The 24,080-nt window shown below is 35.8% G+C and overlaps 1 protein-coding gene across 2 annotated transcripts in view; it reads left to right on the top strand.

Annotated features, from left to right (window-relative positions):
* DECR1 (2,4-dienoyl-CoA reductase 1) overlaps window positions 1-24,080 on the top strand; it is a 39,701-nt gene that overhangs the window by 10,626 nt on the left and 4,995 nt on the right. The window contains exons 1-6 of one of the 2 annotated variants that reach the window (XM_032869072.1): window positions 2,965-2,982; window positions 5,276-5,478; window positions 8,038-8,095; window positions 8,222-8,308; window positions 9,271-9,418; window positions 23,347-23,446. In XM_032869072.1, coding sequence (XP_032724963.1) covers window positions 2,980-2,982; window positions 5,276-5,478; window positions 8,038-8,095; window positions 8,222-8,308; window positions 9,271-9,418; window positions 23,347-23,446 — 599 coding nt within the window. In that variant the 5' untranslated portion in view covers window positions 2,965-2,979. Of the gene's footprint in view, window positions 1-2,964; window positions 2,983-5,275; window positions 5,479-8,037; window positions 8,096-8,221; window positions 8,309-9,270; window positions 9,419-23,346; window positions 23,447-24,080 lie in introns of those variants that run through there. The other variant, XM_032869071.1, reaches the window with a different exon arrangement.

Raw genomic sequence — 24,080 nt, 5'->3', positions numbered from 1 at the left:
ATGTGGTGTGGGTCACCAATCTGCCTTTGTTGTAGGTATTTATTCTAGCATTTGAGACCAGCCAAAATACTTAGGTAATTTAAGATTAAATCTCAATGGTGTATAGTTTTCATTCTCTAGGAAGGAGACAGTCAAGACTCTTAAAAGAATTGCCATTCTGAGGGATTAGAAGTATGATCACTTTTCATTAGTTTAGATGCTATCATTTAGGACCACATGAAGGAAGAAAATATTGTTTATATGATGTGGGAGAGTCATATGGAGGGGAAGGCAGATGATAGCTGATTTTTTGGGGGGGGAGATTTTAGAACTTCTAATAAGTAAATTTGTTTGCTAAAATTGAAGATGTTAGAGAGTTTTAAGAATTTTAGATTTTAAAGCTGTCCAGAGAAAGACAAATACTGTATGATTTCCCTCATATATGGAATTTAAGAAACAAAACAGATGAACATAGGGGAGGGGAAGGAAAAATAAGATAAAAACAGAGAGAGAGGCAAACCATAAGAGACTCAGCTATAGGGAACAAACTGAGGGTTGCTGGAGAGGAGGGGGTTGCAGGGGATGGGGTAACTGGGTGATGGGCATTAAGGAGGGCACTTGATGTAATGAGCACGGGGTGTTACATGCGAATGATGAATCACTAAGTTCTACCCCTGAAACTAATAATATACTACATATTAACTAACTTGAATTTAAATAAAAAAATTTTAAAAAATGGCCTGAGAAATCAATCTTGATACGAAAGGTGTTATATCTATTTTCAGAAGACAACTTATTTCTAGAAAAAACACAAAGCAAGATTTGAAAACGTTAAAATCTATTTTGTATTCACTTTTTTTTTTTTTAAAGATTTTATTTATTTATTTGACAGAGATCACAAGTAGGCAGAGAGGCAGGCAGAGAGAGAGAGAGAGAGAGAGGAGGAGGAGGAAGCAGGCTCCCTGCTGAGCAGAGAGCCCGACGTGGGGCTCGATCCCAGGACTCTGGGACCATGACCCGAGCTGAAGGCAGAGGCTTTAACCCACTGAGCCACCCAGGCGCCCCTTGTATTCACTTTTTATGACTCAAAAAGAAATGGCCAAAATGCTATCTCAGGTTATTCAAGATCCTCCTTTTTAGAAACAGGAGACTGAATACAACATGATTCTGTGAGGTCTGGTCATCACTATGGGTCTTAATATTGAAATGAAAAACTTGCTTTTAGGCAAACGGATGGTTTGAATTTAATATTCAATAGCATATATGCTATGAATTATCAGAAGGTAATATGATTTAAAATAGCAGATCAATTTCTTCACTTCTGGTTTGGAGGGAAAAATCAGTATTGATTAGGTCAAATAAAATACAACAGATAAGCTGGTGCTATATAGTAACCTGATACCTTATAGACACTTAGTAGGAATTATTATCAAAGTGATTGATTATTTGGGAGGTTGGAAAATGTTTTAAGATAAATAAAAAAATGTTTGTATATATAAATATTTAGTTACTTAATTTGTCTTTCATAAAGTACATTGTATTCCTTATACAAATCAACACTAAATAAATCAAAATTCATTTTAGAGCCTTTGAAAAATTAGAATACATTTTTTTCATTATTAATGGGAAATGACTAACTCACCAGCCTACTTGTGCAAATTTCCTGATTCATCATCTTAATGTAATAGTCCTGGAGGCGGTGGCAACCTTAAGTAAAACTGCCATTTATGTAGAGAAAGATTATTATTGTAGGTCACTTGGATTATTATGCTCTGGCAAAGGGATACAAAAGGAAAATGCTTTGTCAACATAAAGTTAAAGGAAATACAACGACCAGCAAGCATGGAACATAATCAGATTTACAGATTTATCTTCACCAATTACTTTATAGATGTTTTCAAATTTTTGTCTTTCAACAATGGTTTTTCCTGATTATAAAAGCAAATCATACTTCTGAAAAGATCTTGAAAATACGAAACACCAACCAAACAAAAAGCAAAAATAATCATCCATAATCTCATCATCTAGAGATAATAACTGTGTAAGGAAGGTAATGGAGGGACTCTGAAGTCAGACACATCTTGGATTTGAGTCGACTCCTTTCAACTGGTTATTTGTCTTTAAAAGCTACTTGACCTTTCTATGTTTCAGCTTTTTCTTCTATAATTTGAGGATAATGATAGAATTTACCTTATAGGATTGTTGTGAGGTAATGCATTAAAAGTCTTTAGTAGACCTTGGCACATGGTAAATATTGAATCTACTACTTACTGTTGTTATTTTGTAGTCTTTTTTTTTTTTTAAGATTTTATTTTTTTTATTTGACAGAGAGCGATCACAAGTAGGAAGAGAGGCAGACAGAGAGAGAGAGGGAAGCAGGCTCCCTGCTGAGCAGAGAGCCTGATGCGGAACTCAATTACGGGACCCTGAGATCACGACCTGAGCCAAAGGCAGCGGCTCAACCCACTGAGCCACCCGGGTGCCCCTGTAGTCTTTTTTCTAAGCATATATTTTTATTTATAGTTCAGAACATATTGCGTACCTTTTTATTCACTTAACATCATATCATACACATTTTCTTGTGTACTTCCTGTTTATAAACAGCCTTCTCTTAAATCATTGACTACATTGCCAGTTGTTTCTTTAGTATACATTTCTAGATAACCTAGACCAACTGATGGAAGACCACTTAGCATACAGGAATATTCTATCAGGAAATTATAAGATTCTGGAGTTTTAATTTCCAGCCATGACCTGGGGAATATCATGTGCCTCTTTGGTGTGATCATTAAGCTCTGTAGAAGTTCAGTGAGTAGTGAGGAAATATGCAAGGTGATGATGAGGGAGGGCTCTGGAGTATCAGACCACATTGGAATCTTGGTTCTATAACTTGCGCGATATAATTAACTTCTCTGGGTCCTTTCTGTACAGTAGGGTAAAAATGATATCTATTTCATAGAGTGGTGAAGATGAACTGGTTTGATATTTGAAGCCTGACACATGGTAAGCATTTAATGAAATTAACTCTTTATTGTTTGTTATGTTCAACACTTAAAAGTCTGTTTTTAGAATGAGATGTGAGAGTGGCAGTGTTTTTCACAAGTAATGCGAGAATGTGAATTTTAAGACATAAGATAGGGCAATACAATTATTTTTAGTGTAAAATATTATTTTCCCCCTATTTCAAATATAACAAATAGTTATCTATTCTAAATTCACTCTCAGGAAGACAACATAGGAAGAGACATTTGATTTAATAAGCCTTATGAGGAAATTTGAATAATTTTTTCCAGTGATTCAAAAATGGAATGTGATTTTTATCCAAATTATTCTTGTTAAAAGATGAATGTGCTTTATGTTCTTTTTTTTTTTGCAACTTTTATTAGAATGCATCTTTCAAGTAGGATCATTTTTTATTTTTTTTATTAGTTTCAGTGGTAGAATTTAGTGATTTATCAATTGCATATAATACCCAGTGCTCATTACACCATGTACCCTTCTTTTTTTTTTTTTTTTTTTTAATTTATTTATTTATTTGACAGACAGAGATCACAAGTAGGCAGAGAGGCAGGCAGAGAGAGAGGAGGAAGCAGGCTCCCGGCTGAGCAGAGAGTCCGATGCGGGGCTCGATCCCAGGACCCTGGGATCATGACCTGAGCTGAAGGCAGAGGCTTTAACCCACTGAGCCACCCAGGCGCCCCCCCTTCTTTTTTTTTTTTTTTTTAAGATTTTATTTATTTGACAGACAGAGATCACAAGTAGGCAGAGAGGCAGGCAGAAAGAGAGAGGGGGGAAGCAGGCTCCCCGCTGAGCAGAGAGCCCGAAGCAGGGCTCGATCCCAGAACCCTGGGATCACAACCTGAGCTGAAGGCAGAGGCTTTAACCCACTAAGCCACCCAGGCAACCCCCATCACATACCCTTCTTAATGCCCATCACCCAGTTATTCCTTCCCTCCACCCACCTCCCCTCCAACAACCCTCTGTTTCCTAGATTTCAGTGTCTCTTATGGTTTGCCTCCCTCTTAATTTTCATCTTATTTTTCCTTCCCTTCCCCTGTGTTCATCTGTTTTGTTTCTTAAGTTACACATATGAGTGAAATCATACGGCATTTGTCTTTCTCTGACTGACTTATTTCACTTAGCATAATATCCTCTACTTCCATACACGTCATTGCAAATGATAAGAATTCATTCTTTTTGATGGCCGAGTAATATTCCATTGTGTATATATACTACTTCTTCTTTATCCATTCATCTGACGATGGACATCTGGGTTCTTTCCATATTTTGGCTATTGTGAACATTGCTGCTATAAACATTGGGATACATGTGTCTCTTTGAATCACTGTTTTTTTATTCTTTGGATAAATACATAGTAGTGCAATTGCTGGGTCTTAGGGTAGCTCTATTTTTAACCTCCATACTGTTTTGCAGAGTGGCCGAATCAGTTTGCATTCCTACCAACAGTGTAAGAGGGTTACCCTTTCTCCGCATCCTCGCCAACATCTGTTGTTTCTGGAGTTGTTAATTTTAGGCGGTGTGAGGTGGTATCTCATTGTGGTTTTGATTTGTATTTTCTTGACGTGGAGTGATGTTGAGCACTTTTTCACGTGTCTGTTAGCCATTTGTTTGTCTTCTTTGGAGAAATACCTATTCATGTCTTCTACCCATTTCTTGATTTTTTATTTTTTTGGGTGTTGAATTTCATAAGTTCTTCATAGATTTTGGATTTTTTGCATACTAGCCTGTTATCTCATAAGACATTTGCAGATATCTTCTTCTATTATGTAGGCTGCCTTTTAGTTTTATTGACTGTTTCCTTACTATGTTAGTGCTTTTTAAAGTTAAATTTAAGCAGAACCCCTGTAAATAATAATACTAGCATTTATAAAGTGCTTGGTATAAACTAAACAATGGTCTTGGTATTTTACTTATATTTACTCATGTGATGCTTACAATATCCTTTGAGTTAGGTTCTGTTATTGTCTCCATTTATAGAAGAAACTGAGGCACAAAGAGGTTGAATCCCTTGCTGAAGGTTATGCAACTAATGGGAAAATTCTGTCCTTTGTAGTCTTGCTTCAAAGCCCATGCTTTTAACCATTCCACTACGTTGCTTAACATTTCAGTAAAAAAAGAATCATAATTGATTAAATACAATACCGTTATGTTTACAGTGGGTTTGTTAACCCAAGAATTTGATTAATAGTAAATTCAAGAGTAAGTTTTTTGAAAATCATCTATTTTGTGGAAATGCATTTTTGAAAATTTCAATTAATCTTCTTTTCCCTTTCAGTTTTTCAGTTATGGAACAAAAACACTGTATCAAAATAATGAAGCTTTTCAGTCTCAATTCTTCCAACCCCTTCAAAAAGCCATGCTACCACCTAATAGTTTTCAAGGAAAAGTGGCGTTTCTTACTGGGGGAGGTACTGGCCTTGGTAAAGGAATGACCACTCTTCTGTCCAGCCTGGGAGCTCAGTGTGTGATAGCCAGCCGGTAAGTCATGTTCAGCGAGTTGCCTGGCAAGAGCCTATTATAGAGCAGTTCTGTGCCATGATATTGAGAACACTATTTGTCAGAGTTTTGTTTTTTGTCTTAATTTTCTATGGTATATCCTTTCGATTATTTAAAAAAATCTCCTTGGAAAAACCAGTTATAATTTGTAATGATAGAAATACAGATGGACCATGATTTCCATTGATTCAGTTTAGGATTTTTCGACTTCACAATGGTGTGGAAGTGATACACATTCAGTAGAAACTGTACTTGAAGTTTTGAATTTGGAACCGTTCCCAGGCTGATAATATGCAGTAAGATGCTCTCTCTTGACGCCGGCAGTGAAGTGCAACTTCTAGTCAGCCGCTCAGTTGTGAGAGGAACAACCAAGAACGCAGTCATTTTGTACTCATACAACCCTTCTGTTTTTCACTTTCAGTACGGTATTCAATAAGTTGACATGAGAGATTCAACACTTTATTATAAAGCAGGCTTTGTGTCAGATGATTTTGCCCAACTGTAGGCTAATTTAAGGTAGGCCAGATGAAGCCATGATGTTGAGTAGCTTAGGTATAATTAAATACATTTTCACATTATGGTATTTTCCACTTACAATGGGTTTACCAGGGATATAACCCCATTGTAAGATTGAGGAAGATCAGTAATGATTGATTATGGAACTCATGGTATATACATTTCCCAAATTCAGTGTTAGACTTTTTTTCTTGTACCTGAAGCTTAAGTTAAAAAGCACTGTGTTGAGGCTGCTTTCAGTAGGAGTGATTATAGTTACTGCTTCAAGGGATAATTAACGTTGTATTAGGATACTGGATATAATCCTTCCATTTTCTATAAGACGGGCAGATGTTTCAAAACATCTATTGTGATAAATGTAGGAAGGATAAGGCCTTGTAGATGGGATTTCTTATTTAGGCCTATCCTGGGATCCTGTAACTGTGTAAGTCTAGAACTTCAGAGACCAGAGACTGGTCAAAAAAATCTACACCTTCTTCCTATTTTGAACAGTGTCAGATTTTTAGATAGGCTGAATAAGAATCTGAATGACAAGTCATTATGTAAATTACAAAGGGCCAAAGGAATTTCTTTCAGATATTTCCTTTAATGCAAATTGGCAAGAACATTTTTTAAAAATACTATTATGTTTTTACAAATATTAAAATATTCTTTTCTTTTTTTTTTTTTTTTTAAGATTTTATTTATTTATTTGACAGACAGAGATCACAAGCAGGTAGAGAGGCAGGCAGAGAGAGGAGGAGCGGAGAGCCCGATGTGGGGCTTGATCCCAGGACCCTGGGATCATGACCTGAGCCGAAGACAGAGGCTTTAACCCACTGAGCCACCCAGGCATCCCTAACATATTATTTTCTTTGTAATACTACATAATATATGTTTATGGTTTATTTTTCATGTTTCTTTCAAGAGTATGAAATAATACATATGATGCTTTTATATTCTTAAATTCGGTTTAAAATCTAACATAAATTTTGTACATAACAGATTTTATATAGTAGAAGTTTACATTATATCATGAATGTGTTTTCTTGATATAATGAGCAAGGGAACAGAAATTATTATAATTAGTGAAATAATTTTATTTGTTTTATTTTTGTCATGTTTCAAGTTTCATTTAAATTCTAGTTAGCTAACATATAGCGTAATATTAGTTTGTGGAGTAAAATTTAGTGATCCATCACTTACGTATAACACCCAGTGCTCATCACAAGTGCCCTATTTACTACCCATCACCCATCTAGCCCATTCCCCAACGACTTCCCCTCCAGTGACCCTCAGTTTGTTCTCTGTAGTAAAGGGTCTCTTATGATTTGCCTCCCTTTCTCTTTTTTTTCCCTCCCCTATATTAATCTGTTTTGTTGCTTAAATTCAACATGAGTGAAATCATATGGTATTTGTCTTTCTTTGACTGACTTATTTCCCTTAGCATAATACTTTCTAGCTCCATCCACACTGCTGCAAATGGTAAGATTTCATTCTTTTTTGATGGCTGAGTAATATTCCATCAAGACACTCCTTCTTTATCCATTCATATATGTATATAGATATCTATCTATCCATATATATCCATTCTTTATCCACATAAATATGTGTGTGTGTGTGTGTGTGTGTATATACACACACTGCATTTTCTTTATCCATCATCAGTTGATGGACATTTGGGCTCTTTCCATAATTTGGCTAATGTTGATAATGCTGCTATAAACATCAGGGTGCATGTACCCCTTTGAATCAGTATTTTTGTACTTTAGAAATAAGTTTAAATATGTGTGTAGATATAAAACAACTAGTTTAAAAGTAAATAATTCAGTAATTGAGTATTAGATATATAAAAATTGTACTAATTTAACTTGTAGAAAGTGAATTCATTCAAACATTTTTTGTAGATACAGCTTTTGTATTTTGTCAAGATTGCCTCTGTTTAAGCTATAGATGCTCTTTGTTTTTTAATTTATGGAATTAAAAAGAAAAAATAATATGAAGTCATTTCAGAACTCATGCGAAGTACCATGTGTTTATTTCTAGGAAGATTGATGTTTTAAAAGAGACTGCAGAACAAATTTCTTCTCAAACTGGAAATAAGGTATATTAAAAAGAGTTATTTAATTTAGATTTAAGGAATTAAAACATGCTTAAGTAACTTATTCATGTTTTTGGTTTAAGAAGTCTAAAAAATTGAGGATTCCTTTTTCTCTCTGATATTTTGCAGGTTCATGCACTTCAGTGTGATGTGAGGAATCCTGAAACGGTGCAAAACACTGTGTCAGAATTGATCAGAGTTGCAGGACATCCTGATGTAAGTGTAATGGTGATGAGGCCAAAGTATGGGGCCTTTGACATTGATGACATCCACCAAGATGTGCTGAGGATGCACTAAGGAAATAAAATACTGATGTGAGAAAATGCTGTTTTGAGAAGCACCTATTTTCTGTCCCTAGGAAAGATCCAGCTCTGGTGAGAGCAGGGAACAGATTAGGTGAACTACACCATTGCCTTTCGGAAATACTTTAAAAATGCATTTGCAGTCAAACTTGATTTCATTTTCTTTAATAAGATCATGAAATAAGAAGAGCAGTTATCCAAGAGCACAATATCTAGTTTAAATGATTCATGCTCTTTGCCTTTCCTAATAACTTTTGATTATCTCTATCAGTAGAGGAGAATGATTCAAGTAAAGAAATCTACAAGATACTCCAAATTTTTCTTTTTAAGACTTGAGATGTGCATAAGTATTTTGCTATTTTTTGGTTCATGTATCAGAAAGAAGTCATTTCCTCTGGTAGTCTCAGAGCAATGTTCTAAGTTAAAGGTATTTTCAGACAGACCAATAATATTGAATCTGCTAATAGAACTAGGTAGAATCTTTATTGATAGTGAAGAAACATGTTATCAACCAAGAACTTCATTGGGTAAATTAAGCCAAAATATCACCAGAAATTGAACGACATTTTGAGATTCCTTGAAATATAGTATAGACAGATGGTAGATATGCTTAATCTGTATTTGTTTTTGTAATAGATTCTACCCTACTATTGACAGGGATTAGGATTCTGAAATTTGGTAAATAACACAGGAGATTTTCACAGGCTCAAAAAAAAGTAAAACCAAACCAAATCTGATAGTATTATTTTATAGCAGACTATCAGTTTTAGCTTTATTGTATTATTTGGAATAATAAGTTTCAGAAGTAAAAACTTTTCAGGGAAAATGTTATTCCTTATCTAAAAATTTCTGTAACTTGCCTTATTCATTTATTAGATTGTGATAAACAATGCGGCAGGGAATTTTATTTCTCCCACCGAAAGACTCTCTCCTAATGCTTGGAAGACCATAACTGACATTGTTCTAAATGGTACTGCCTATGTGACACTAGAAATTGGAAAGCAACTAATTAAAGCACAGAAAGGTATGTTTATTAATTTTTCATGTATTTATCAGGTTCCGCACACAGGTTCTGTGTGATAAGTCCTGGGATATTTTCAAACATCAATAAGGCAGTGTCAATAGTTGTACAGCTCATGGTCTAATGGAGAAGAAAGATACTTAAATAATTACCACATGCTATGATATGAGCTATAATAAATACTTATTTCATGTATATTGGAAACCCAGAGACAGGAATGACTAACCCTCCCTAAGGATGAGTATGAGGTTGAGGAACAAGATGCAATTTGAGCTGAGTCTTCCCATATCTAGATATGGAGAAGTGGGGGTGGAAGGAAGATAGGGAGTAAATGGAAATGTCCATGGAAAGAGGCCTGATGGAAGAGAAAAATGAGGGTTTAGGGATTGTTGACAAATTTGATGTGGTTAAAGATGCAGAGGGAGAATGGTAGGAAATGACTATTGTTGGGTGGGTTGGGTGTAACTGGGAACGTTCCCAACACCAAAGTAGAAAGTTGGATTTTAATTCTGAAGGAAATGGGGAGTTATTTCCTTACGGATTTCTCTTGAAGGTGTTTCATGAAGAATGTGACTTGATTGGAAAGGATACTGGCAACAATGTGGGGGATAGAAAAGAGTAGGGAGACCATTCCAACTTTTCTTTTGGCATGTAGCTGCATGATGTGAGGGATAAATTAGGAGACAGGAGATAAAATCAACAGGCCTTTCTGATTAGATGAGAGAGTTTATGCTGAGTGAATAGTTTGGATGATGATGACATCAGTGTGGTTGAGAACACTGCTGAGAGTAGATCTAGAGGGAAATGACTAGAACATTTTTGTTTAGTACTGTGTACAAACCTTATAAAAGTTCATGCAATATAAGCAGTAAATATACATATATATATATATATGTTTGTGTAAATATATATGTTTGTGTGTATATACTTATATGTCTAGAATCAGTGTATATTTGTTCATTTAAGGGACACTTACTGATAACGTTTGTGTAGCAGGTCCTGTGCTATATGCCCAAATGATAGAGGTGAATGAAACTCTGTCCCTGAACAAGTGGGATGGGTTCAGACTTGAAAGATGTGGGTATTTCTCAGGGTGGAGAGTATTCTGAGCAAGGAAAAGAAGGAAGAGTCCTTGTTTTCCTTGAAGGATGTCCTTTGGGTTTTGAGGGGAGAAGAGAAGGCATGGAGCTGGCCAGTTTCCGTCCTCTGGTTCAGAAATTTTTGCCTCATTAGATTCAATTTCTTCTTTTTTTAAAATTTTTTAAAAAAGATTTTATTTATTTATTAGCGAGCACAAGCAAGGGGAGCGGCAGACAGAGGGAGAGAGAGAAGCAGACTTTCCACTGAGCTGGGAGCCCAATGCAGGACCTGATCCCAGGACCCTGATATCATGACCTGAGCTGAAGGCAGAGGCTTAACCGAGTGAGCTACCCAGGCGCCCTATCAATTTCTTCTTCTTTACTGTGTGGATGATTCTCAAGCCAACTGGAGAAAGGATATAGAACAGGCAGAAGGCTATTAGAGAGGTGCTAGATGTTTCTGTGTCTGTATAACCTCCATCCTTTCTCCATGTACTCATTGAAATCGAAGTCCCAGGTCACTCATTCCCACTACAGCAAAGTGAATATTAATTCCATTTGGAGTTTCCATGATTTGTTTGTTTGTAATTTTGTGGGTTTTTGCTTGTTTGTTTGTGGTTGGTTTTGTTGTTGTTGTTGTTGTTTTCCAGAAGAGATGGATGATTGGGAAGAGAGACAGAGAAGAATGGGCTCTTCTCTCTTCCTTTTTGTCCAAGGATCCTTGACTCTGTTTTTCTTCTCTCTCTGCCTGTCACTGTCTGATTTTCTCTATCCTTATCTGTTACTTATTTCTCTATTTCTTTCTCTGTCTCTGTCAGCTCTTCACTCTTGATTCCCTATTTTGCTTGGTCCTTCTCCTCTTTGTGTTTCTCTGCCTCATTCTCTTTTTATTCCTTCTGCTGACTCTTGATTTCTGTCTGACTCTCCCTTTTCTCATTATTGTCTTTCATTTTAACAGAATATGATCTATTTTTATTCATCACATTGGATTAAAATTCTATGGGCTTCATTAAAAACATATTAGCTAAGACTTTTTAAAAAATGGAAGCCAGTTTTTATTCTTCCAAGATTCCTGTCAGTTATTGATGCCATAACCTGACAGAGTTTGAAGGACCTATACCACTGGGCTCTGGAGAGTGTAGTGCACAAGATCTGTTCTGGTATTAGAGCAAGAGTTAAGAAATTCAGGTGCTAATGATTTCTGAAGTAGGTCAAAGAAGTCAGTTCAGGGGGCAGGCAATCTGTGGTAATATGTGGTCAGAAGTATGTTTGGTGGTCTGGAGTTTAAGAAATCAGTCAAGGTAAGATATCAAGGGAAGTCAGACTACAGAAGATAAGGATACCCGCAACCGAAAGATAGACATTTGCTCGCAGGAATTGTTGATGACATATACTCAGAGAGGGGATAGCAGATGGCTGAGGATGAAGAGAACAGTGGCCATAGCTAGAGAAGCTAAGAATTAGAAGGACATTATTAAACTATGTTTTAAGTAGTATTGATAAAAATTAGTAATTATGAACAAATAAAAGATTTAGGAAACTCTTAAAGACATTAGCCCAATGTGCTTTTATAACCACAAAAGTCAATAAATACGTGGCTGATCCTTATTGGGAAGGATATTGAAAATATTATGCAGAGGTCCGTTCATCTCTAGGATGTCTTGTATCAATGTAAACAGTATGAAAAAGAAGACCTAATTTTATTGAAGAATCAGAGAACTTGCATTGAGAAGAGATCAAAAGAGAGACTAATATGGGGTTTTATTTAAATCTAGCCACAAAAGATAGGATAAATACTATATTTTTCCATCAAACCCTAGATCACTAGAAACAAGAGATATCTCTTAAAACTCTCAAGAGATGATTTTAGGACATGTAAGTTTTTTTTTTTTTTTAAAGATTTATTTATTTATTATTTTAGAGAAAGAGAGAGAGAGCATGGGTGAGGAGGGGAGGAGGAAGAAGAAGGGAGAGAATGTCAAGCAGACTCCCTATGGAGCATGGAACATGACTTGTGGTTCAATCCCAGGATCACGGTCCAAGCTGAAATCAAAAGTCGGATGCCTAACTGACTGAGGCATCCAGGTGCCCCAGGACATATAAGAAATAACTTTATCAGACAAATATCATATGATCTCCCTGATATGAGGAATTTGAGAGACAGAGTGGGGGGCTTGAGGGGTAGGGAAGGAAAAAATGAAACAAGATGGGATTGGGAGGGAGACAAACCATAAGAGACTCTTAATCTCACAAAACAAACTGAGGGTCGCTGGGGAGAGAGGGGTTATGGTGAAGGTGGTTGGGTTATGGGCATTGGGGAGGGTATGTGATATGGTGAGTGCTTTGAAGTGTGTAAGCCTGACGATTCACAGACCAGTACCCCTGGGGAAAATAATACATTATATGTTAATAAAAATAATTAATAAAAAATACTTTATTGAGGTAGCACTAATAATACTTTATACCACTATGGTACTTTTTAATTTACAAAGTACTTTCATATACCAGGATGCAAACAGTATGAAATCAAGATTATTATAAGGTTCTTAAAGAAAAGAGTAAATCAATGCATAATATAACTTGAATGTATTAATTTTAGTTTGCTAAAATTGAGATAAAATTTATATATAGTGAGATCCACAGATTTTATATATTCAGATTGAAGCTTTGCTAAACTTACACATTTAGGTAACCGTTGCCCCAATCAAGACATAGAACATTTCCACTCCACCAAAGGTTCCCTCTTGCTATCTTCTACTTACTCCTCACTATATATACATATACATGTATATATTTTTATAAATATATAATAATAACAATAACTATTATTATTTTTTGAGAGAGAGAAAGCATGAGAAAGGGGCAGGGTGAGGCAGAAGGAGAGAGAATCTTAAGCAGACTCCATGCTGAGTGTGGAGCCAACAAGGGTCTCAATCTCATGACCCTGAGACCATGACCTGAGGCAAAATCAAGAGTTGGATGCTTGGGGCGCCTGGGTGGCTCAGTGGGTTAAAGCCTCTGCCTTCAGCTCAGGTCGTGATCCCAGAGTTCTGGGATTGAGCCCCACATTGGCTCTCTGCTCAGTGGGGAGCCTGCTTCCTCCTCTCTCTCTCTGCCTGCCTCTCTGCCTACTTGTGATCTCTCTCTGTCAAATAAATAAATAAAATCTTAAAAAAAAAAAAAAAGAGTTGGATGCTTAACCAACTGAGTTACTCAGGCATCCCCACTATCTTAGTTTTTAATCTATTTTTATCCGGTTGTTTGTCTTTTTTATTACTGATTTTTAGAAATTATTTGTTTAGTCTGGACTGTATATTTTGTCAGATATAGTATGTATTTGGAATATTTTCTCCCAATCTGCTGCTTGTCTTTTCATTTCCTTATCACTGTCTTTTAGTGAGTAGAAGAAACTACATTTTGACAAACCTACCCAACTATTTTCCAAATTGGCTCTAGCAGTTTGCATTCCCAACAGCAATTTATAAGATGCATTTGTGTCACATTCTAGTCCACACCGGATTGGTTCTATTACATTTTAGCCTTCCTCAATTTGTGTAGTGGTCCCTCATTTGTAATATCCCCTTATATTTCCCTAGTGATTAATGAAGTTGAGCATCTTTTCATGTGATTATTCATCAGTTGTATAAATTCTTTGAAGTGTCTGTTCTAATCTTTTGTCGATTTTCTTGTTAGGTTGTTTGTCTTCTTGGTATTGGATCGAAAAGTTATTTTCCATATTCTGAATATAAATCTTTTATCAGATACATGTTTTGCAAATATCTTTTCTCAGTCTATGATTTGTCTTTCATGTTCTTAACAATGTCTTTTGAAGATGAAACATTTTTAATTTTGATGTTGTTCAACTTAATGAAATTATTCTTTTATGACTCATGCTTTTTGAGTCCTAAGAGATCTTTCCTTAACCCAAGGTAATAATTAATTTCTCTATTGTTTTCTTCTGGAACTTTTATAGTTTTCATTGTTACATGTAAGTTATCCATTTGGATTTAATGTTTGCATTTGGTATGAGATAACAGTCAAAGTGATTTTTTTGCCTCCAACTGCCCATCCTTTCCTCAGTGAAATACTTTGGTCTTTTCATGGAAAATCAGTTGGTGATATAAACGTAGGTCAATTTCTGAGCTCTCTATTCTGTTCAACTGATACATCTATCATTATTTGATGACCTAGCTTTATAATACATACATATATTCTATATAGCTTACTTTAGCTTTATGTTAGCTTGACATTAGGTATTGTGAGTCACGAGCTGAGCCGAAAGAAGATGCTTAATGACTGAGCCACCCAGGCACCCCTGTTTATAGCATTTTCATTATAAATTTAGAATTCAATAATTTTAACAAGAGAGTCTACTGAAATTTTGAAGAGGGTTGTGGTAAATCTATAGATTATAAATGGGAGAAGTCACATTTTGACAATATCATCTTTCAGTCCTTCAGCATGGAGTGTCTTTCCAATTGTTTAGGTCTTTAACTTCTGTCAGCAATGTTTTGCTATTTTCAGTGTGTAAGGTCTTATATAAATTTTGTTAAATTTCTGCCAAATAATTTTATATTTTTGGTGCTATTTTAAATGATATTTTAATTTTTTTAATTTTTTACTTCTAGTATTTAGAAACACAATGGGTTTGTTTTTTGTATATTAGCCTTTTTTGTGTGAGCTTGCTAAAATTACTTAATAGTTCTTATACCTTTTTCAGTAGACTCCTTAGGATTTTCTGTATTCGATAATTGTTTGTGAAAAAAGACAATTTTTATGTCTTCCTTTTCTAATCTGTATTTCCTTTTCTTGCCTTAAGTTGCCATCTGGGACCTCCAATGTTAAATAGGACAATGTTGAATAGGAGTGGTGAAAGCAAATGTTTCCTCTTGATAGCAGAAGCAAAGCACTCATATAGTCATCATTAATTAAGAGTTTACCTGTAGGTTTTCATAAATGCTCTTTATCAGTTGAGGAAATTTGCTTCTGTATCTCGTTTACTGAAAATTTAAAAAAAAATTATGAATAGGCATTAAATTGGTCAAATCTTCTATCTTTACTGAGATGCCAATTTTTAAAAACCTGGTAGTATGGTAAATTCCATTGATTAATTTTTGAATTTTCAAACCAACATTGCATTATGAATAAAAATCTTGCTATGATATATTGTCTATTTGTATATTGCTAGATTTTGTTTTGCTAAAATTTTCATAAGGCTCACTTTTTCAGCTTCCAGATATTACTTTTAATTGCGTTTCTTAGAGCTGTGACAGTGCTGGTTCAGTTTGGGGATGAGCCAGATATTTGAGGTGAATTTATATGCAGATGTTGCTCCCTCTTCCCTACCTGCTCTGCCATTCTCAGCTCAGTTTTTTGTGAACAGATGATATGATGTGCTGGCTACAGCCCTGCCTTTTGAAATTGATACCATGTTTAACCTACACCTGAAACTGTCTCTTAGGCCTCTGTCAAAAACATGTTAGAAGAGCGTTCAACACGGCATGATATACATCCTATTTGGCTGTTTATCAGAATCTTAAATGACTTGACATTCAGGTGAAAATATTGGCCACCTATCCATGGTTGTCTTTAAAAAACATGTTTGTATTCTATTTCAATAAAACAAATTTTTATTAAATTTTATTATAGGATAGACTACCCAGATATTATACTTGATTTGGGACTAGCTTAGGTAACACGTGGATTACTTCATACCAAGAAGCGAGAATTCCTCCCACATGAGATCATATGAGTATTCTGTAGTCATTACTGCAACTTCTAATTATTTATTAAATAAATTTATCTAATTAATTATTAATTAATAATAATTAATTAAAAATAAACCTATCTATTAATTATTAATTATCTATCTAATTAATTATTAAATAAAGATAGATGACCCAACAGGTGTTAGAATACTGAACAAGCAAAAAACAAAACATTATTTATAAGGAAATATTTTAATTTTCTTCCTCTCTCTTTCCCCCCACCTTTCCTCCTTCCATCTTTCCTTCCTTTTTTTAAACACCAAACATTTATTGAGTGCTTATTCTGTATCGGGTTTTTTTCTAAATGCTAAAGATTTATCAATTCACTTAATGTTTGCAATTACTCTAAGATATGACTTACCTTATTCCTGTATAGTTACAGGTGGCTCAGAGTTAGTCTTTTTTTAATATATGAGGTAGATGTTTTAAATTCTCAGTTCTACAGTTAAGAAACTGTGTTTTGTTAAATACCTAATAAGCATCAACTATCATTGTCAAAATTGACAATTGACTTTTTTTTTTTTTTTTTAAAGAGATAGCGCACACAAGCTGTGGGGGGTGGGGGAAGGGCAGGTGGAAGGAAAGGGAGAGAGAGAATCATGCTCAGCAGGGAGCCCTACATAGGGCTCAGTCTCAGGACCCTGAGGTAATGACCTGAGCCAACATTGAGAGTCAGATGCTTAACTGACTGAGTCACCCAGGTGCCCCTACAATTGATATATTTTTAAAGTCTAGTGAGAAAAAAGAAGAACTGTAGTTCAGTTTAAGTCATAGTCATCTAGTTTACTCTGATACTTGGACACTTAGGGAGTCAAGATATTTTTACCTTTACTCAGCTTTCTCATCTGTAAAACAGATTGCATAATTAATTACTTCTCCAAGGTTTAGTAATAAAACAAACTGATAGCTACAAAAGCTTCATGAAAAATATAAATTGCCTTGCCAATGCACATGTGCTTCTTCATGCATGTGAATAAACATATGGTAGCCTAGATAATATGAAGAATTTGGTGGGTGTCTAAGCGTTGGGAATAGTCAGAAGCAGTCCAGGACAGCTTGAACCATGTGAAGTCTTTATGGGGGAAAAGGAGGGAGTTAAAGGTCACTGTTTAGGCAGATTAATCATATAAAATGATGGGAAAGAGGAAAGTAACTAAGAAATGTGTCCAAAGGAAATTGTGGTTAGATGGATGTCATTGGAAGTATTCCTGAGGTAATCTTACCAGCAGCCTTGTGTAGAGGAAGAATAAATTGAACCGATTCACTAACTGAAGAAAGAATAAGAAAAGAGAGCATCCTTTTGGCCAATAGATAGGAGAAATAGTAGAATACGTTGAACTAGTAAAATACTTTTTGCCTTTCATATGCTAAGTTTTAATAAATGATCAGAAAACCCAAGGTTTTTCATGATCTTGCTGTCTTAGACTAGTGTGCGAACTGTAAACACAGAAATAAATTTTAAAATATTTTTATTTCTAATCCATTGATACTGTCCTTGGCCAGTTCCTTTTCCTTCCCTCTCCATCATCCAGTGCCCTCAGCCTGTCCAATCTCATCCCTTCCATAACCACCCCCTGTTTATCTCCAAGCCGCACGGAATCTTCATGCCCAGTTGTAGTTCCACAACTCAATGAGAGAAGCCCTTTCAAAGGCCATTACAGACACCTTAGCATTTCAAAATACACATGCTGCATGTTGTTATTACTTCCTGTTGTAACTCTTCTTGTCCAATCCATCAAGATTGGAAATGCTTTTACCGAACAAGATACACGACTCATATCCCATGTGCAAACCCTTTCAGCCCTGTCTCCAGTCCTCTCTCCATGAATTCCTAACTCATTACTAAACACAAAGGTGATGCTTTGTTTATGAAATGAAACATTTTTGAGACCCACAAAAACAAGAGGAGTTGAGGGCATATTTAACACTTCTTTCAGTTTTGTCTGTCAGCTTCACTACTAGAAGAGAAGATGACCAGTCATTTTGACAAAATCAAGTAGTATGGAAGCAGTGCTCCTTGCTTGACAAGCAAGGAATCATAGAGCAGGAGTAGAATATGGCTTTCCTATCTTTCAGTAGTATGAGTGCAAGTTAAATGCTGTTTAGATTTTAAAGTATAGTAGGACCATATGAGTATCTTTCTGTGTATTGTGTCCATGCCTTCCTTAGAATAGTGGGGACATTTAAAGAATGTTTAAAAACATTTCTGGTCATCAGTTGGACTTTATTAGGGTAGTGTTAATATCCTTTTTAAAATAACTGTTTGCTAGAGTTATCTTGCTAGTTTGATGGAACATTTAAACTTCATTTGTTAAAATTTCTTGTAGCAACCATATATATATCTTACTTTGATGTATTATGAAGATAATATAAAGACAGAAGGGGCAGAAAAATCAGTTGGAGAAACAAAGACTGAAAATTTTCCATATTTGGCAAAGACTACAATCTGTAAATCCAGGGTGCTAAACAAATCCTAAGCAGGATAAATACAAAGAAAACCATACCAGGGCATATCATAATTAATCACTCAAAACCAATGATAAATAGAGAAAATTTCTTTTTTCAACAACATGTTATTTTAAGTAATCTCTACACCCAAAGTGGGGCTTGAAATTATAAGCCTGAGATCAAGAATCACCTGTTCTACCAACTGAGCTAGCCAGGCACCCAAAAGAGAAAATCTTAATAGCAATCAGAGGAAACAGAGAACAACATAAGTAAGGGAAACAGTTAATAAAAATATTCACTGACATCATCAGAAAACAATGTTAGAGAACAGTAAAATGGCATCTTGAAGGTGCTGAAAGAGGAAAAAAACAAAAACCTATTAGCCCTGAGTTCAGTACACAGCAAAATATTCTTAAAAATAAAAGCAGTATTTTCTGACAAACAAAAGCTGCAAGAATTCAGTGCCAGCGGATGTGCCTACGAGAAATATTGAAAAACGTTCTAAATAGAACTAAATAGAAACTCAAATATTCAGATGGAATGATGGCTGTCAGAAACAGTAAATGTATCAGTAAATATTTAAATTTTTTGTTTTCCATACTGCTTTTGAAAATAACTCACTGTATAAAGCTATATTAAAAAAGACACCAAACTTACAATAATTGACAATACTTGGGACATAATAGGTTCTCAGTAAATTGAATGAATAAATGAAAGTTTAAAATAATAATCTTTAGCTGCCAAGAAATCAGTAATTTTCTATTTCTTATTTAGCTGCTACATTAAAAAATGTTATAAGTTTAATATTTGCAAAAGGATGAAACTATATATTTTATAAAGCAGTACATACCTTAAGAAATTTTAAGGATACAAGTTTGAAAGATAATAAAAATAATTTGAAGAATATTCAGAGACATTTTATTCCTCCTCCAAAAATATTTAGTCTCTCTTCCCCTCTGCATTTTCCAAAGTAGTAACAAAACTCAGCATATCCTGGCCAATATGAGGGGTGAAAAGGGGGGCAGGAGTGCCATTCTGAGAGTATGAGAAATAAGAATGGTTAATCATTATGGTAACTCCTTTTGTATATCAAACTCTTCCTCTTTCAGAGTTCTGAAAATACTTTGCTTCCAAAATCACTCTGTGGAAAAGGAGGGATATAGAACAACCATATACACAATTACAGAACATTGACAGCAGATGCTAACTGTGTCACCCTTAGAGCAAAACCATAAAAACTACTTTAAAAAGTGATATTTACTTACATAAAGCAAATGCTGCAGTAGAAAGTGCTCTAACTTCTGATTCAGATTTAACAAATTTTATTCAGGTGTGGGAGAGGAAGAATTAAATCGTTTTATATAATTCAGAAACTGAAGATGAAAGATACTGTCCTCTTCTTTCTCCCTTTAGGTTTTATTTTCACAGCCTTGAAGAGCTGGGTTGCCCACTGCTTAGAATGAGACAGCGCTGCCCTTGAGTGTAAGGAGGTGGTAAAATTCTACTGTACTATCCTAATTGGGTTAATGCTGCAGAGTAGAACAATACAGCTGGACTTTAAAGAATGAACAGTGGTAGAGTGCCTGGGTGTCTCAACTGGTTAACTCTCTGACTCTTGATTTTGGCTCAGGTCATGATCCTGGGACAAAGCCCCATGTCGGGCTCCATGCTCAGTGTGGAGTTTGCTTGAGCATTTCTCTCTCTCTGCTTCTGCCCCTGCCCCACTCATGCACACTCTCTAAAATAAATGAGTAATTCTTAAAAAAAAAAAAAAAATTAACAGTAGTGCTAAAAACTCGAATATAAAAAATTCTCAGATTCCCAGGGTTAGTTATTGATATATTTTTCTTTTTGCAGAAAGGCCAATTCTTTAATTTTTAAATGTTTTTATTTTTAAAAGATTTTATTTATTTGTCAGAGAGAAAGAAAGAGCGCAAGCAGTGGGAGCAGCAGGCAGAGGGAGAAGAAGGCTCCCCACTAAGCAAGGAGCCTGATGCAGGATTTGATCCCAGGACCTTGGGATCATGACCTAAGACGCAGGCAGACGCTTAACTGACTGAGCCACCCAGGTATCCCAAGGCCAACTCTTTAAATTAGAATACCTTCTTATAGAAGAGGTTTGGAAATGACAAATTTCTAACATCCCAGTGCAGACAAGCAGAAATGAATCTGTATTTATTGAGGTCAAGTAAATGAAGAAAGGGAGCAATAGCTTGTCATTTTTTTTTTGTTGTTAGAAAATGGTTTATCAATTCCATTTTTGTATAAAACACACAGAGAAACCTAGCAAATTGACACTAAGTGCTGCCACATGGAAAGGTACTTTATCAAACTTTGAGCCTAAGAATGTATAAGTGTCTCTTAAATGCCCACACTAATTGTCTATGCTTTTCTGTCTGCCTCTTACAAAAATTCCACAGTCCCCATTGTTTCTTCTGTCCCAGTTACAGTGCAATGACAGGGAGGAAGGGGATTGGTTAAAACAATGCTCTAAGGGTCTCTGCTGCCCCTTTCCAATCAGAGAGACTTGTGGATGTGTGGGATCACACCAATCGTGGTGATGGGGCCTTTGTAAGAGAAACAAACTCTGTCATCACAGATTGCAAGCTGCAGGTGGCTTCATTACTTCAAAATGGGAAAAAATAATAACAAGGAAACACTAAAAGTCACAGTCTAGAGGCAGAGTCTGTGGAGCATGTGACTCTTGATGTCCCCGTTAAGTTCAAGCACCACGCTGGGTGTAGAGATTACCGAAAAAATAAAATCTTCTTTTAAAAAAATCACATTGTCATTAAAAATAATAGAATGTAAGATTATGTCCAGTTTCAGAAGACTCAAATGTTCTAAAATCTAGTTTCAATCCAAGTTATGAAAACTAAAATAATAAACAATTTTAGTTCCCATACCAACAGAGGTAGAATGGTATAAAGATATCTGGGCCTGAATATCGAGTCTACTATTTACTAGTTGTACAGCTGCTGACCTTGACCAAGTCACTTTCCTGCTCTGGGTTGAGGATTAAACATCTGTAAAATAGGAAAATAGGGTGTCTAGCAAAAGTCATTAGATCAGCTCGAGCATTTCAGTGTTAATTTTTAGCTTTATTTGGGTACATCTAGAGTAGCCTTTATTTTTGAGCGAATTTAACTCTCCTAATAAGGCATGGCCTTCCTGAATTCTCCACTGAAAATCCTGGATGTTCAGTGAAGCTGCCTAGAACTCACTTATCTCCCCGCCCATGTGAGCTCTAGGAATTGCATAGCGTACAGCTCCCTGACGGTTCTTTGCCTGGTCTAATGAAATCTCTCCCTAAACATGTATAGCTTGATTTTGGCCAAAACTCGAGGAGATACTATGCAGATTTATGGAACTCTGTCTCTGTGTCCTTCCCTCCTTGGGAGAACTCTCCTCACAAATTTCAACTTCCTCAGTCTCCCCAAACTCTGAAATCTGTTTCCTCAACTCAGTGAGAATGCCATGTTTTACTTGTATTTCTCCTCCTTATTTCATAGTCTGTTTAGTGTACAGTTCATGTGTGTGTGTGTGTGTGTGTGTGTATAATGTGAATATTTGTCATATACACCATAGTATATTGTATAGTATATTGTGTGTGTGTGTGTGTGTGTGTGTGTGTGTGTGTGTGTGTGTATATATATATATAGTACCTTTAGGCAAAAATCTGGGGTGACCTTAGGGCTCATTTCATTTGTCTTCTCTCAGGAGTCATTGCCTTTCCCTGCTTGCTATACAGTATCTGAAAATAGTTGTATCATATAATTATGTATCTTACACAGTTTTCTTTTCTTTTCTTTTTTTTTTAAAGATTTTTTATTTATTTATTTGACAGAGATCACAAGTAGGCAGAAAGGCAGGCAGAGAGAGAGGGGGAAGCAGGCTTCCTGCTGAAGAGAGAGCCTGATGCGGGGCTCGATCCCAGGACCCCAAGATCATGACCTGAGCTGAAGGCAGTGGCCTAACCGACTGAGCCACCCAGGCGCCCCCAGTTTTCTTGCTATTTACAGAGAGAGGGCAAGTCCATCAGGACTGGAAGTCAAGTCCTTGCTAATATAGTTTTGATTCTATTTGTTCTTATTGTTTTTAAAGATTTTTATTTATTTATTTGTCAGAGAGAGTGAGTGAACACAAGTGAGGGGAGCAACAGAGGGAGAGGGAGAAGCATGCTTTCTGATGAACAGGGAGCCTGACATGGGGCTCAGTCCCAGGACCCTGGGTTCATGACCTGAGCTCAAGGCAGATGTTTAACCAACTGAGCCACCCAAGTGTCCCTGATGTATTCTTATTTAAGTGGGTGCTTAGTTAATGGAAATCCCATCCAGCTGATTATTCAGGGGGTTATGTGGCCATGCCTCTGAGTTTTGGGTCACCATCTGACTCACCTGCCATAAGAATTTCAAGTAAGCACAGACTGGGTCATCTTGCATGACAGCAAGATTACTAGCAAGATGTAGCAATTCCATTAGATTACTCTCTCATTAATTTAGGGCTACTGAAGTTTAAAAGATGCTACATTTTTGTTATGTCCTCTTAAATCAGATCCCATTCTTTTAAATCATGTTTTCCTGACGTGAAATGACTTAGCTGTATTGTTAATTACTATATCCTTTTCAAATTTCAGGAGCAGTATTTCTTTCTATTACAACCATCTATGCTGAAAGTGGGTCAGGTTTTGTAGTACCAAGTGCTTCTGCCAAAGCAGGAGTGGAAGCCATGAGCAAGTGAGTACTACTATGTTAATCCAATCAGCTCGTAATTCTGTTAAGACATGAAGTTGCTACTTTCTTAGCAAGTGCAGTACAAGTACATGCCAAGGGGAGGTATGGTCATGAATTCTGTCAAAAGCATCACTCAGAAGCAGTTTTGATGTATGAGTTGCCTGAAAGAGGTGCAGTCCACCCATTCCCTAAAATGCACTCATGGACTAAGATAGATTAGCAGATTGTAGTTGGAGCACTTGCCCCCTATCCTTTTGAGTGTGAATGAGTTTTGCTGAATTGGCCTTTGAAGTGATCTTGTCAGAATGTATTAATTGATATCTTATAGTTTCATAAGACTTATCTCTTTGTATCTATTGCAAGGACACAGTATTGTGTTGCTATATTACACATTTTTCATTTTAGAAGTCTTCTTGAAAGAAATGCTTTTCTGATTTTTTTTTTTTAATCAAGAACAATTGTGCTTTTCCTGAGAAATTAACTTGCCTTTCCCTTACGGGCTCTGCAAAGTGTGTAATTGATTAGGGCTTCTCAGAAAGTGTGGATGCAAATTTGTGACCAACCTATTGTGATTGTATAGAATGCCACAAAACATTTAGGTATTAGCTCCTTTCTTTTTTTTTTTTTTTTTTTTTTT

The sequence above is a fragment of the Lontra canadensis genome, unplaced genomic scaffold (genome assembly GCF_010015895.1).
Source record: "Lontra canadensis isolate GAN:19392208 unplaced genomic scaffold, GSC_riverotter_1.0 scaffold37, whole genome shotgun sequence".
NCBI classification, from domain to species: Eukaryota; Metazoa; Chordata; class Mammalia; order Carnivora; family Mustelidae; genus Lontra; species Lontra canadensis.
This window is presented reverse-complemented; position numbering and strand designations above follow the sequence as displayed.